The 16,209-nt window shown below is 37.7% G+C and overlaps 1 protein-coding gene across 2 annotated transcripts in view; it reads left to right on the top strand.

Moving 5' to 3' along the window:
• The window catches only part of STOX2 (storkhead box 2), an 82,364-nt gene that overhangs the window by 49,158 nt on the left and 16,997 nt on the right, over window positions 1-16,209 (top strand). For both annotated transcript variants that reach the window (XM_089525410.1, XM_089525411.1), the window contains exon 2: window positions 8,958-9,110. In XM_089525410.1, the coding sequence (XP_089381536.1) occupies window positions 8,958-9,110 (153 nt within the window). The remainder of the gene's footprint in view (window positions 1-8,957; window positions 9,111-16,209) is intronic.

Genomic DNA, 16,209 nt, shown 5'->3' with positions numbered 1-16,209 from the left:
TGATATTGTGTGGGTTTGTAAATAATTGTTAGATGCACTGGATTTATGTTCATGTTGAAAATATTTGACAATTACTTTGTTTTTAAAAACCCAAATGTTATCTATTATATTTTATTTATTCAATCCATGTGATGACCTTTGTTTTCTTCATACCAAGAAGGTCAACATCTTCTTATTGAGCTATGTTATAAGAATGTGCATCTTTTATCCTCTAGTAGAGGAGATATTATAGATGAGTGTTCACATCATGAGCCAGATTTTTTCCCCTTTCTATCATTTCTGTTAGCGGCTATTACTGCACTATTCAAGCGCCTATTCAGATAGTGTCAAAATTCAAAATTTCATGGTCTGTAAGAGATACTACCTCTTGAAGCAGTGAAGTTTATAAAGAAAGTTGTTTGGGAAACAGAAAAGAGTAGCCTGCTTTGTACTATTCTTTTGGGTTACTCATGTTAGGGAGACAAAAAAAAAAGTATGATCAAACTTAATTCCCCACGAGACTGTGGGTGGTACATGCTCTGGTAACCTCTCGGTTGGATTTCTGTAATGCGCTCTACATGGGGCAACCCTTGTACCATACCCGGAAGCTGCAATTAGTGCAGAATATGGCAGCAAGGTTGGTCACTGGATGCTCCAGGACCAGCCATATAACATGTATCCTGCAAGATCTACATTGGTTGCCTATTCGCTTCTGGGCGCAATACAAGGTGTTGGTTATGACCTATAAAGCCCTAAATGGCTTGGGCCCAGGGTACTTGGAGGACCGCTTCTCCCCATATAATCCGCCCTGCACTCTCAGATCGGCCAGGAAGCATTTGTTAAGGGTTCCTAAGTCAAAATACACCTTGACTGCACAAAGGGCGTTTTCCATCTCGGCCCCACAGCTCTGGAACTCCCTTCCTGATGAGCTCCGCTCCGTCATCTCTCTTGATCTCTATAGGAAGGAATTAAAGACCTTTCTCTTCCAACAAGCTTTCCCCCATGTGTCCTGATTTCATGCTGTTCTCCCCTGTTGTACAATGGTTTCATTCAGCTAGTCTGTTTTTTCTGGTTTTTTATGCTGCTGATTTTTATAGTGTTTTTAAACGTAATGAGCTGTTTTTATGATGTTTATATTGTATGTTTTGTATTTTGTTTTGTATATCTTTTGCTTTGTTGTAACCCACTTTGATCTACCCTGGAAAAGTGGGCTATAAATTATTATTATTATTATTATTATTATTATTATTATTATTATCTATCCCCCCCCTTTAAAAAAGTTAGAACTTTTTTGTCAGACTATTATCATATTTATCAGTTCTCCCTGTGGTATGGAAGCCCATTTGATATGTGCCCTCCTGTTCACACCATATAAACTAATAGTGAACTTCATTTTCTGAGTGTCAGAAAAATGCACAAGAGGGGAGATACCAAGAAGAGAATTCCCAGTGTTTTCAGAAGTATTTTTTAAAAAGAAAACAAAGGAATAACTTACCTAGTGAAATCTGACCATGCTCCATGGCCTCAAATTCTAGCCAAGTATTTGTGAGTGGGATGGGATGGATGGGAAAACAGTGGGGAATAGACAAGAGCAATGCTTTCCAAGCATTTCCCCCCATGTTCCTGGAACGGGCACTGTTATGTATGTCCATGGATGACAACAATTTCTGTCTGTCTTGGAAACTCTACTGACTGATAGTCAGTCGATAGTTCAGGACCGACACAGGTCCAGGGACCACATCACCTTCAGTAGTGCTGCAGTAGAGTAACCTGTAAGGGGACAGGTTTCAGAAAAGCAGTCCACACCATAACATGTTGGCACAGATTCCACTCATAATAATTATATTTCCACTCTGTCTGTGGAAATGCACACATGGAGACACACAGAAATCATAATATTCTGTTGCCATCATAGTGTGAGATCTCATAGCTGGGTTGCTATTTGAGATACTGAAAAGGCTTTTAATCAGAATTGGGTTTGTTTTATTTTAAAAATCAAGAGAATTGCAAAAGGGGAACATATGCAGTATGGAGATCAAATAGAATCCTTGGAAGATGACATAAGTAGATTGAATTTTTTAAAAAGTGATTAGATTTGAAAAAGCTTTAAAAGACCTAATTTCTTCAAACATGAACATTTTGAGTTTGGTCATAAACCATTTAAACTTTCTGATGAATTGTTTGCAGAAGAACTGAAAAATAAATTGATCTGTTTATTATCAGTTAAAATCAGTTGGCAAGGTCTTTAGTCAGAGTTGCTGAACTGTTCATGCTTTTTAACATAACTTTAACTCAAAATATCTCTTGGGGGATTTCATAAATTACTTTCTTAGACTGTTTCAATTTCCCCCTCCAGATAGGATGCACCAATTACAGTTAGGAAGCAATTAAAATCTACATAAGAATACATTTTCTGGTACTGATAGCCAAACACCAGGGTATTGTAAAACATTTATTGATAAATTAACATAAACTTTGAGCACAATTGTTTATTAAGCCTTATCTATATGTGTATGTGCCAACCCCATGAATTTCATAGGGTTTTCTTACGCAAGGAATACTCAGGTGACTTTGCTCATTCCTTCATAGATAGGATATTTTAGTGAGAGTGGTGGTAGTTATTCTTATTATTATTAGCATCAGTATTGTTGTTATTGCTAGACTTATAAAAGAAGATATTTTACAACATGGCCATATCAAAAGTTTTAATCAACACAATCCTGTTTCAGTCATTTGCAGTGTACAGCTGTTTTACAGTAGACAAAAAACAACAACAGCTGAACAACAACAAAATCTCAACCAATCTGTTTATATTTTGCTACTGAGTTTTCTGTTTAGATCAAGGGCTTGTGATAGTCTTCCTCCTAGGTAGACAGACAGAAAGGGAGAATCTAGAAAGAGAGTCAAAAGAAGTGCCAAGGTGAAAATCTAGTTATGCCGGGAAGAAACATAAAGCTGTTGAGGAGGTGGAGGAGGAGGAGGAGGATGATAATTTATTTATATTCTGCCTTTTCCCGGAGGAATCAAGGCGGATTACAACAGAAACAATAAAACAATTAACAATATTACAATAGTCACATTATACTGTTCCCTTACAGCCACCACCATTACATAATAATAAAACACAATAACAGTTACAATAGTTAAACTATTAAAACAATTTAAACAATCAAAATGAAATAGGACAGCTACGAGTGGACATGGCTATCCTTCTTTATCATCCTCCTCTCACCCAATCACTGCCCAGATGACAATCCAAAGCTGATGAATAGTACATATTCAGCATCCTAAGGAACAAATAGGCAAGGAAGTTCTAGGAGGCAAAAGCAAGCACAAGTTCATGGCCAGGCACTGGTAGATCAATTTCAGCATGATTTCATGGTACAAAGTTTAGCAGCCAGGAACAGAAACCCAGGAATAGTGTTATTTCTAACTGCAAATAATGCTGTCTATGAGGAGCAGTTCAAAACTTTTGCTTTTATTGTTTGCATCACTCGTTAGCCCTGGGAGTTCCTGAATGATATCTTCCACTGTTCAGTGTGAACTGTCTGTGGATATCCTATACGTATAAAAAAAAAAGCCTGCCGTCCGTTCTTAGTGGTTTGGAAGCCCAGTACTAGAGAAACAACCATAATCCTCCTCCTATACCTTGCAACTTGGGTAAGAGCAGTGTGAACAGCTCCAAAGTGCAGCATAACTGCCTAGGAGATCAGTAGGCCCAAATGTGCTTTCCATGCTTGCCATAAAGTAGTGGAACACTTCACCCCAATTACATCATTAAGTTCTTCATGGTCTCTCTGAATCACACAGTTTGGTACAATTGGCCCTCTGTATTGGTGGGGGTTCGGCTTCACCCTTCCCCGCGGATACTAAATAACACAGGACGTCAAGTCCCATTAGAGTCAGTGGACACCAATGTGTGCATGGCCACATCAGCATGACTGCATGCACACACTGTTGTTGGCGATAATGGGACAGGTCCATCTGCGGATGCTCTAATCCGTGGATGGCTAGCCCATAGGGCTTCACTGTATTGTCACCCCCTGCAAAACCTCTAATGGATAATATTTTCAATGCTACAGATTCCAGGAATACACTTGGTCTTATGTGCATGTTGCAGTTTCTCAAGATCATATATTTTAAGTACATAATATTTAATGTAGTAATTCATAAAACAAGTGATTAAGCAGATAAATGTCTATGTGGAGATTCACAACCATCTGTATATACTCTGCATGTACTGTAGACTTCATCTGCTTTTTCTCATCTACAAAATGGGATAGTGATGCAGGATCACTAGGGTATTGCACAATAACTTTGTCATTAAAATATGGTTCTGTTTTGAGTTTTTTGGTATCTAGAAGCATCATGTCTTCTCAAGTAAGTTCTATATAGTGGAGATCTTCTGATAACTTACATAACATAGTAAGAAAACATCAAGAAGTCTGTATTTTAATTTCAGTGTGATTCTTTCTTTGCAGCAGTGTTGAGGAAACTGTTGGGTCTTAAAACAAAATAGTTGCAAAAGTATTTTCCGCATAGTTCATAGCTTACCCTTTAATTTGGAACGTAAACATTTGTAAGTTGAGTATCGTAAGGTAATTTCAAAAGGCAGCATATTCATACAAGTTAATGGGAGCCATATGGTTGATTTTTCCACTTCTACCCAAGCATTGTAGTATTTAGAAGCCAAACTTTTTAAGTTCAAAATTGCAATTTTTGAAATTGGTCTTTTCCTTCAAAGACTATAGCAAATATTTCTTTAAAATTCTGAAAAACATGTCCATTGTGATGATTAAGTTGAAAAATCAAAGCTTTCCTCCCATGAACATTTCAAAAGTTGTTTACCTAAATTGCACAATGAATGCATAATTTCTTAGTCTCAAGGGGTATTTGAGATAATATACAGCAAATTAGTACCTCTGTAGGTAAAAGCAAGAGGAATTGCCATTGTTTTATTGTTATTTTTGTGAATTTTAGTAATACATTTTGCTTTTAGAGAAAGAGGCACATATTATCTGTTGGACAGGTTATAGGCATCTGTAGAGTCCTATAGAATTAACTCTGGCAGCAGCAGTGAAGATGAGTGGGGATTGCCCTATCATGATAAAGAAGAGCTACTAATTCTTAAAGGAATTAAAAGGAGTGAATTATGATAGGCTTTTAGGAAGCAGGAGCAGTTTAGGCTAACACAAGTATTTGACTTTCCTTTTGACTTTATAACCAATGTTAAGTGTTTAGAGTGGCAAAATCAAAATAGTTTCTAAGTATGCAGAGACATATAAAATGCAGTTTATTAGTACAAAATGCTTTAATTTGACTAGAAAATATTAGGTGCATACTCAGTCACACAACCAAAGGCAACAGTGCAGTACAGAAAATCTTTTTATTGTTTCACTTCAGCAGTCTAACACAGGCACTCCTATGCTAGATGCCCAGCACACTAGGTTATACCCATAAGCCTACTGTAATGAATATGTTCAATTCAGTAGTAGTTCCTGTCCTATGTGTTTATATTCATTAACACCGTAGCTCCAATCCAGTCTAGAGCAGCATGTGGAAAACAGGTGGCCTACACATGTGGAATATGTCTTTACGAAAACATTCCTGCTTTGTTTGAGAAATGATGGGGAAGGTTGTGCTTGCTTTATAAAGAAAAACAGGCAATGAGTTTGATATAAGATCAGACAGAGATATTGCCTACACTAGGGGTTCCCAACCTGTTCTCTGGAGGAGCTCTTAGGCCTCTGCGTGCACTTCACAGGTGCTCTGTAGCCACTACAGGAAAGTGAAAGAAATAAAAATTGAGTGAAATTAAAGAATCCAAATATATTCTTATATATATGCCTAAACACCATTAACTTGTAAGATATAGGCTAGGCATCTTAGGGGCTCCCCTATAGAAATAAGATCTCCACAAGGCAAAAAGGCTGATAACCCCTGGCCTACACAGTGCCACACTTGAATCCTCTTCTCTCTTTGAAAATACTATAGGTACTCGATTATAAGTCAACCGCATTTATAGAGTGTTCCCACGTTATACGTGGCTTTGAACATACGGGGTGCAAGGGGCAGCGCATCCCATTCAGATGAATGGGGTGCGCGCCCATGGCGCGCGCATGCCACTGCGCACACGAGCCCCATTCAAGTGAATGGGGCTCAGGCATAGGCGGAATTCGCCTTACGCGGGGGGTGGTCTGTAACGGATCCCCCGCGTAAGGCAAGGGTCCACTGTACTTACATATAAGGGAAGGGTGTGGGACCAAAATTATGGATTTTGATATGACCCACTTGTAAATTGAGGGTAAAACTTAAAGGCACACAACACAGGATGTAAAGGAAGAAGCAAAAGAAAACAGTGCCAACGAACTTACAAAATTCCTGCACACATAACTGTTTGTGCTCATCCTAAAGGCTGGATGGATGAAGAGAGAAGTACAGTAAATCATGTGTGCACAACTTGTATGGGTGAGGAGACCAAGCACAGATGGGACTAAGAAAACACATGTCAAAAAGGATGAAAAGGCAAAGCAAAGAAAATGGTGACCACATCAGCATTGATTATAGCCTTTAACTTTAACTTTGCACGATTTTAATCCAAAAAGGCTGACAAACAAGCACAAATATCTTATTAAAATCCTTCAAAGTCTGATTCCTCTCGGTGTTCTTTTAAGGGGAAATACCAAATAGCTGCTGCTGCTGCCTTTATCCCAACCAGGCATCCAAAAAGGTCAGAGGTATCTGTATCGAAGAGAGTAGAGGGGTCGGTGCTTCTTTTAGGTGCTCCCAGGGTAGACTGAGGGGTGAAACAGACAGGCAGGAAGAAATGGCCAGAAGCTGCTCCCAGCTCAATTACCCTGGGGCCACAGCAAACACATGTCACAGCCACGAAGGTGCCTCCTGCTGTGGCCCCATATAGGAGCCCCGGGCACTCGGGGGGGGGGTGCGTCGATGAAAACACCATGCCCCAGAGTGGCCAGAAACTGTCCCCATCTGCCTGTCTGTTTCGGGCCTAAGTTCTTGTCTTTTGCCACTCTCCTCATAGAAGGGGATTATGGGTCTTTTTAAAAATAAAAATTAAAATACAATACATGCATTGACCTGTGGATAAGACAAATCAGATTTTTTGGTGTCAGTTTGCTGACTAAAATTTCTAGACTTACACATGAGTAAATTTGAGTACTCAATAAAACCTTCCTCAGTATGTCCCTAGATAAGCAAATGTAAATAAATGTTGCACAGATCATTTGTATGAAATGAGAATGCTTCCTTGTAAAAACCAATTAAACAATTGACTCCAGTTTTGCTTTTGTTATTGTTACTTGCCTTCAAGAGTCCAAAAGACACTGCAGGAATAATTTAGTTTGAGACCTCTTTAACTTCCCTGGCTCAGTGTTAGGGATCCCTAGGAATTATAGTTTATTGTGGCACCATAGCTCTCTGACAGAGAAGGCTAAATGTCTCACAAAACTACAGTTCCCCAAATTCCCTAGCATTGAACCAGCACAGTTAAAGTGGTCTCAAACTGGATTATTCTTGCAGTGTGTTTTGGACTAAGATGACTTTGACTTATTGTACCTTTATGAATGAGAGACCTCCAAGAGGTCCTGATCATTCATTATCTTGCTCAAATCTTGCAATCGCAGGGCCTCCTTTCTTGAATCAATCCATCTATAATCTTGTCTTCCTAGTTTCTTATGCTTTTGTCTTTATTGAACATTATCATTTTTTTCCAGTGAGTCTGTCATCTCTCACAATTTCTCTACAGTATGATAGTTTCAGTTTAGTTATTTTGGCATCCAGTGAAGGTTTGGGCTTGATTTGCATTAGGATCCATTTGTTGGGTGTTTTTTTATGGTCCATAATACTGTATCTGTTGAAATGTGTTGATTCCCTTCCTATCAGCTTTCTCCACTGTCCAACTTTCACAAACATTCAAAAAAGTTTGGAAGTACTACAGCATAGATGATTCTGACTTGGTCCTTTAATTATGTGTCTTTACACTTGAGGATCTTATCTGATTCCTTCACAGTTGCCATTCCAGATTCTAGTTTTCTTCTGAATTTAGATATTCCTGGATTCAGCCTGAAGCTGGATACTAAGTTTTGTGTGGTAGCCATGAGAGATTTTCCACACTTCAAGCTGGTGTGCCAGCTGCACCAATTCCTTGTGACATCTGACTCAGGTCTGCTGACACATGCCTTAGTTACTGTACACCGTACACAGAGCTGTAACACACCATACACACAGCTGCCATTGAAGTGTATTTGGAAACTTCAACTGGTCCAAATAACTGCAGCTAGATTGTTGATGAGGGCTGGATACAGGGATCACACAACTTCTCTGTTGGAACAGCATTACTGGTTGCCAATCTATTTCTGGGTACTGTTTAAAATGTTGGTTACAATATATATATAGCTCAATTCCAGGTTATCTGAAAAACCAAATTTTCCCACATGATCCTGAGATCTAAGATCTTCAGGGGAGGTTCTTCAGGGGAGGAACACTGCCTTCACAGACATGTTTGGTAGGAATGTGGGAGAGGGCTTTCTTGGTTGCTGCTGCCAGACTGGAATTCTCTCTTTGGGAGAAGTTAGGATGGCTCTTTTGCTATTTTTTTTTCAGTGGCAGGTGAAAACATTTCTATTTCAGCAGGGATTTGGGAATTGTCAGCAAAAGAAGGGCTTTTTATAGTGATGTGATACTTTTAATCTTTTTTTAAAAAATACTTTTAATTCTATTGTTAGAACTTTGGTATGTTTTAAACTACATGCATTTTTATTGTAATTTTCTGTCTTCCATGAATCCCACGTTGAGTCCCAGTCTGGGGGAAAAGCAAAGTATAAATAAGGAGATGGATGGATGGATGGATGGATAGTAAAATCATGATGGAACCACCACTTTGTCTCCATAGAGTCATTCTAACTTTGTGACAGATGAGCAAAGTACTTGCCTGAAAGTCCCTTTTCTTTCTGCAGGTGATGTATCACCCATCAGTATGTCTCCCATCAGTCAGTCACAGTTTATTCCACTTGGGGAAATCCTTTGTTTGGCCATCTCTGCAATGAATTCGGCACGAAAACAAGTCACACAAGAAGCTCTAATGGAACATCTTACAACCTGTTTTCCAGGTAAAATATATGCTGATGTATCTCTACCCACTGTCACAGATTTTTGTAAAGGCATTTTAAACAACCCTTCCGAATGTTTTACAAAGTTCTTGTTTTTAAGATTGTGTGCCTTTCTTTGTTATAGGGCTATTTGTTCATTTTCATTTATTTGTTATGTTAGGAACATAGCAGGCTGCCTCATACACTGTTTCCAAACTGCCGATTTATAGCAGTTTGGTGCCCCTTTAACTCCCATGGATTCATCCAACAAATCCTAGTATTTTTAGTTTCATGGGGAATTTAGAATTCTCTGCTAGAGAACTCTAGTCTGTTCACCTGAACTGTAGTGCTAGGGCTTCATACCAGATAATTCCAAGTTCCTCAACAAACTACAAATGCCAGATTCTGCATAGTGGAGCCATGATATATAAATTGGTTTCAGAGTGCAGTAACTTTATTTTGTGGTTCCTGGTTAGACCATTCCTCCATTTAGTCCAGTATTGTCATCTCTGATTGGCTATGCATCACTTCTAGGATTCTTTCCTAGCCCTACCTGGAAATCCCTGGTATTCCTTGATGGTCTCACATTCAAGTAGTAATCAAGTTTGACTCTGATTGGTTTCCAAAATCAGACATGATCTGTATGTTTATGGTAGCATAAAACCAGGAGCCCTTGTGGCACAGTGATTAAATGACTATACTGCAGCCACTCACTCACAAACCATAATGTTGTGAGTTCAATACCAGCAAAAGGACTCAAGCTTGACTCAGGCTTGCATCCTTCCGAGGTTGCTAAAATGAGTACACAGATTGTTGGGGGCAATTAGCTTACACTTTGTAAACTGCTTAGATAGTGCTTAAGTGCACTGATAAGCGGTATAGAAATGATCAGTAAGGGGAGGCAGAAAATGGCAACACCTGCCAATATCAGTCCATCCCACAGGGTGTTTATGACATGTGAACAACTGGATCACTCTGAATCTAACCTGATCCAGCTGTCCACACTTCAAAAACACCGAGGTTACACTGAAAGCTCTGGAGTAACCCGCAAGTTTTCTTAAGCTGAATTGAAAGCTAAAAGAAGTGGTTTTGCTGCTGAATTGGCAATACATTATCTTAACAGATCCCGCCAGGTTTAATGTGAGTATGATTTTCCCCCCTTATGTTGACACATCCTATTCTGCCCCAAATAGAATTTAGAACTTTCTCAAATGAAAACAAGGTAGTTAAAGAGAGCCAGACTTTATTAATCTTTAATTGGAGTCTGTGCTCACTGTCTTGTGTGTGCACTCTCATTGTCTCTCCCTCTCTCATACACACATCCAGCCTCCACTTAATCAAAATATTTCTGCAAGGCGTAAGGGTGTAGTTTGTATGTAGGTGAATTGTATGTAGGGTGTAGTTGTGCTGTTTGAATCGTAGAAATAGACTTTCCCTACAGTAGCATCTAGAGTAACGCTCCAGTACAAACTTTGAGTATGATGTTTCCCCACATTTTAGCACTGCTGTCCATTGGTACTTCATAGTGAAATACCATCAAATCTAGACTGAGTTCCCCCAATTTGTTCACTGTTTGCCTTTCTTATCTCCAAATATTATCACCAAATATTAATGATAAAAAGATCAAGATCTCATTGGATTTGGGTAGTACTTATTTCTCACAGAGACATTTTATCCTTTGCTTCATCCCTCACACAGGTTCTTGTGAATTACAGACTCCTTGTCACTGTTCACTAACGAGGGTAGGATCCTTTAAAAGAAAGCATTTATGATTCCCACAACTGTGTGTGTATGATAGCTATATAAACCTTTTCATAGTGCGAGTCCTTTGTTTCCATCCTACGTATCACTTTGATAGATAGTTATACTATCAGGTGATTATACCATCAGGGAAAATAACTAATAATAAAAGCCTGCTAGTGAACACTGTTTGTAGTACTCCAGGACCATTAGATTATGGCTGGAGTCATTAACAGTATTAATAACCACTCTGGCATTTGTGCAAGTGATTCAAAAATGGCTACACATCTAGAGCAGCAGTTTTAAAATAACTCCCCCCCCCCTCTCTCTCTCTCACACACACAGATAGATAGAATTATAAAATTTGAAAATCATAAGCTTGGCATAAAATGTCCTGCCACGATGTGAGGTTTTATATTTTAACCCAGCTGTCTCATTTTCTGGGCCATGGTAGTTATATAAAAATAAGGTATACTAATTATTTATAGCTATATCAAAAATAAGGTATCCAAATGATAAGGTATAACACCACATTGTAAGCATTCTTCGTCATAAACTAAGTTTATCATAAGGAAAAGTTGTGGAACTTGGTGAAAGTAAAAAAAGTCATACTTGGATGCATTCTGGAAGAAGCCTTCAGCTGGTCTCCAGAAGGTTCAAAATGTTTTAGTTTTCTTATGCAAGGGTTACCTGGCCTGATTGTTTCATTTCAGACATGTGTTAGTTTTAAATAAAGTTTCCTGAAACAAATTGAAATGCTCTTCTTTGTTGTAGTATAGGAATGTATCCCTATTGTTTCCATGCTATTTTTGCTGCTGGTACCAAATTTTCTGTTAAAGAAATCCAGGAATACATCTACTTTGTTAAGTGATGTATGCTTGCATACTTAATCTCATTGGAAAATATCAATTTATCATGAACCAAAGACTGTTTTGCGTGAACAAGCAGTCATTCACAGAGGAAAAACCATTTTTAAATTTTATTTATATGATGTTCACTATGGGACCCAAGATGGCTTTATAACACTAATTAAAGCACCTATAATTAATCATAATTATAAGAAAAGGGAAAAAATGTGATATACTAAAACCATACTCTATTAAAAACAGTTTTAAAGGCATTTCAAACAAACAGATAATGAAAAGAGACTTCACTTTAGAATACAGCATATTCAAGAGTATAAGTAAACCATCCTGATGACTGAATTTGATTGTGCACTTGTTATTCCTCTAGGCCATGAGATCTTTCTATGCTGCTTGTTCAGATAGGTTGCCAGAGCTTTATACAAGGTCCCTTATTTTCCCAGGCATGGCCTGTGGGAACACATGGAATATATTGCTAGGTCTTTGTTTTAGAAGGAAATAAAAAAGAACCATTACCACGTTTTTATGCTGGATTGAAAATGGCTCCTGTTGAGTTAAGGCCTCATCGCTCCTTAGTTTTCGGCATGTTAAGTAGTATCTCTCTTTGTAGGAACATTTTTCAGGTAATACAAATACACTATTTTTGTTCTTGTTGGGACTAATTAAAACTTAGAGGCCAGTTTCACATTTTTTGTATTTAATGTAGTCATCCAAACTACTACTTATCTGTTCCATAATAATAATAAGAATAATGTTTTGTTTTGTTTAAAAAAAAAGTTGGCTTGAGAATTATTGATGTCAAGAGCATTGAAAGGCTCAGGAACTAATAAAGAGTTAAATAAAAATTAAGGTACATTCAGCAATACAGAAAATATATTGTGATATAAGAAAAGAAACAGCAAAAACACAGAGTTCTTTATCAGTTTCTTAACTAGTAAAAACCTGATGGGCATCAAACAGTTCCATCTAGTAAGCATGATAACCTTTTTTTCATAATTTTTATTTTTATATTAAATAAGAAGTAAAGCACGCTATTAAAGATAGGTTGACTACTTACTATTCAACCCAAAACAACCAGTGAAAGGAAATGACATTCTGAAGGCAAATGGCAAAACCACAGCTGAATATTCATTACCTAAGAAATAAATGGGGTTGCCATAAGGTGACAGGTGACATGAAGGCACATACACATACAAATCTCATTAACAGAGTAAACCAATTTTCCATAAAAGACATCAGGTAGGGAGATAGCCATTGATCAAAAGGACTTTTGTATAATAGATGCCAATTGTTTGAGTATATGTGTAGGAAAAAAAGCAGTACTTACTCCTGTAGAAGTAAATTTGCTGTTTATTGTCATAGCAGCTACAAAATGCCTAAGTATTTTTTTAAAAACGGATTCACCAACCTAAAACTGAGATGCAGTGTGTAAGTACTGATGTTGCAGATATTTTGAGAAGAGGTCATTTTCTGGCAACAGCAATGCTTCATTTTGGCCTCCCTCAAATACTAGGATTCTTACATATTTTCTTTTTAAATTACTTCCAATTTACACATAGCAGCTTGAAATGTGTCTTACATTTAGCTGGGTTCACCTTAGGTCAGCCTTCTTTTGTGAGCAGCAAACAAGACATAATCTTCTGTCTGGAAGCTCAGTGGAGGGCACAGTACACTCTCTTGAGATGCAGAAAATGTACGTGTCTGATGATTCAGTGTCCAGACAGATTTTACTTTTGAATTATTAAAGCACTACATAATCTTAAGTAACACCACTGCTGTTGAGCTGTATTTTAAATTCTAGCTTGCCTGAGTTCTGGTCTTTTAAAAAAAATTACAAGAATTTGCTTATAAAATGTAGGACTGAGGTAGGTTTTTGCAGATGAATTCAGCATTAAAAATATTCTATAATCTAATCTGTTTACTAATCACCTAATATTATGACACTTGTGTGTTCCTTTATGGTATTTAGCCTTTAATGTTCTCTTTTCCTACGGCTGTAAAACTGGCATAATATAGTGTGAAGGGTTGTTTATCATTTTCATTTTCCTTATTGAATTTGATCAATCATTGATTAATCATTATGATCACTTTTAATTATATAATTCATTATTCACAAATAAACATGCAAAATACACATAAATAATAAATTATTTGGTTTGTAAGATAAAAATGTATGGACAAACAGATATACAATATCTAAAATTTCTGCTTAACTTTTAATTGGGTAGACTTTTTAGTCACGACTGATGAATCTTTCTCTAATGGCATGTTAATGGTGAAATTGTACATTAAAAAACATGTGATAGCCATTTCAATAGATACTGGTGCTGGTATATTTCATTCCACACGCCTACTTTAATCCTAACTTCTAACTCCAAACAGAAATCTGAAGAGCAGCTTCATCTAGATGGAAATGGAGGCCAGAAAAGATTTTCTTCTAGCTCTCTGAGGTGAAGTTCTGGAAGTGTCCAGATCAAAGATTAGCCCAGGGAGAAGGCTGAGGAGGTTTTAAAATAAAGTGCTTGAAGCTGTAGCTTTAGGAGGAGAAATTAAAGGTTATACAAAACTAGAAAAGAAAAAAGTAGTAACATGAAAAGATGAGATCTTTAAAATTAGGAGAAAGTTATTTGTCTAGCACAGTTCTGAAACCAGGCATCCAGACCTAGAGACTCTCAATGGGTGGCCAAGAGCTCTCCTTCTGAAGTACAGTAGCACCCTCAAATTTTCATACTTCCTAATTGGTTTCTTCTTTCTCTCCCCAGTTGCCAACTGCACATTGGGTTTAAATATTTTTATACATGATATGTTGAGCAGGAATATGAGACTGCATGCAGCCTCCAAGAATGCTTTTGAGGTCCAGGGCCTCTAGCACTCATCTCCCAAATTATGCAAGAGTGTAGGGAAAGTATTCTTGCCTCTAAAATCCCCTTAGGAAAACATAGGCTACCAATAAGAGTTTTGCTTCCATTAAAAAAAAAAAAAAAAGGCCAGTGGGACTGAAAATGTGGTAAGATTGCTTTTCATTCCCCCTAGGAGGAATTTGGGGTATTTTTTTCAGTAACAGGAAATGTAGGGACAGCTCTCTATAATCCCTTGGGGGGGGGTGCAACCATCCAGCTCCTGACAGTTGCTCAATATCTAGTCTAAATTCCTAAATTAAATTGATTTAGAATTGAAAAAAAACAAGAACTGTTTAAAGTGATGTCACTGTACAGATTTGGGCAAAATCATTAGATAGATGTCAAGGCCTCTGATAAAAAGCCATGTTTTAACTTAACTCTGGAATCAGACCTCCACAAGGTGCTTGTTCTGCAACTTTAGCATCACAGTAGAGAAAGTCCATCCTCATGCAGTACAGTCAGCCCTCTGTATCCATGCATTCAAGCATCTACGGGTTGAAAATATTTTTAAAACTATATAAATTCCCAAAAGCAAACCTTGATTTTCCTGTTAGATATAAGGGACACCATTTTACTATCCATTGTATCCATGGATTTTGGTATCCATGGGGGGTCCTGGAACCAAACCCCAGCAGATACCAAGGGGCCACTGTATATTGTTCCTATCAATGAGAACCGTCCAGAACAGTTCAAGCCTTTTTTCCCTTGTGTTTTTTATTCCTGATCAGATTTCTAGTTAAGTTCATACTTAACTAATCACTGGCAGATGAAGCCAGCAGCTACTGATCTATCTGCCTCATCTATCCCAATGCTTGCTTTCATCTGCCGCTTAGTAAGTCTGAAGTTAAGAAGAAACAGCAAGCAAGCAAGAGCTAATGAAATAAATACTTTTTTAAAACTGTAAAACTCTTTTCCTCATACCTTACCAGGCATGTTTGTGTGTGTATGTGTGCATTACTGAGTGAGAGAATACGACAGAGAGACTCTGAAACAGGGCTGGAAAAGGAGGTGGAGAAGTGTGTCACCCAAACAATGCCCACTGACTGTCCACTTACCACCTCAAATCACCATAAGTGCACATGTCACTAGGCTTCTTCCTGCCAATGCCCTGAGGCCCCCTTTTTACCTCAGAAACCTTAGCCTATTTTAATTCTGGCCCCTTCTTACTGCCAAGTTTTGCAGGTCTGATCTAAACTATTCTTTTCTGACTCTGAACCCTTTATTCCTTTAATAGTACACTTTCAAAACAATCTCCCAAAGGATAACAACAGAAGGCTGAGTCAGTAACAGGACTAATGTGTCACTATGTCTCTATAATGTCATGGTGCGATAAGGCTCTGAGTTTGTACATAATTTTTAGTTCTGTATTTGAAAACTCTATGGTTTCTTTTGACCCTAGAGCATAAATAAATAAGTATCGAAATGAAACATATCTAATGCAATACAGTTAAAGCCTCATTTTCCTTTTCAAATTGTATGATGACATTAAAATGATGTGGAAACAATCTAGCACATTCTCGCACATATAGTTAATTGTCTCCATTAGTTACTTTTTCTTGTACTTTTTCAGTCGAAAACAGGGAAGAAGTCTGCATTATGTGTATGATGGCTGCAATA

This window comes from Sceloporus occidentalis, unplaced genomic scaffold (genome assembly GCF_023333645.1).
Source record: "Sceloporus occidentalis isolate IW3139 unplaced genomic scaffold, rSceOcc1.0.p SCAF_5, whole genome shotgun sequence".
In the NCBI taxonomy this organism is placed as follows: Eukaryota; Metazoa; Chordata; class Lepidosauria; order Squamata; family Phrynosomatidae; genus Sceloporus; species Sceloporus occidentalis.
Note: the sequence above shows the minus strand (reverse complement) of the source record. Positions and strands in the feature narration are given on the sequence as shown.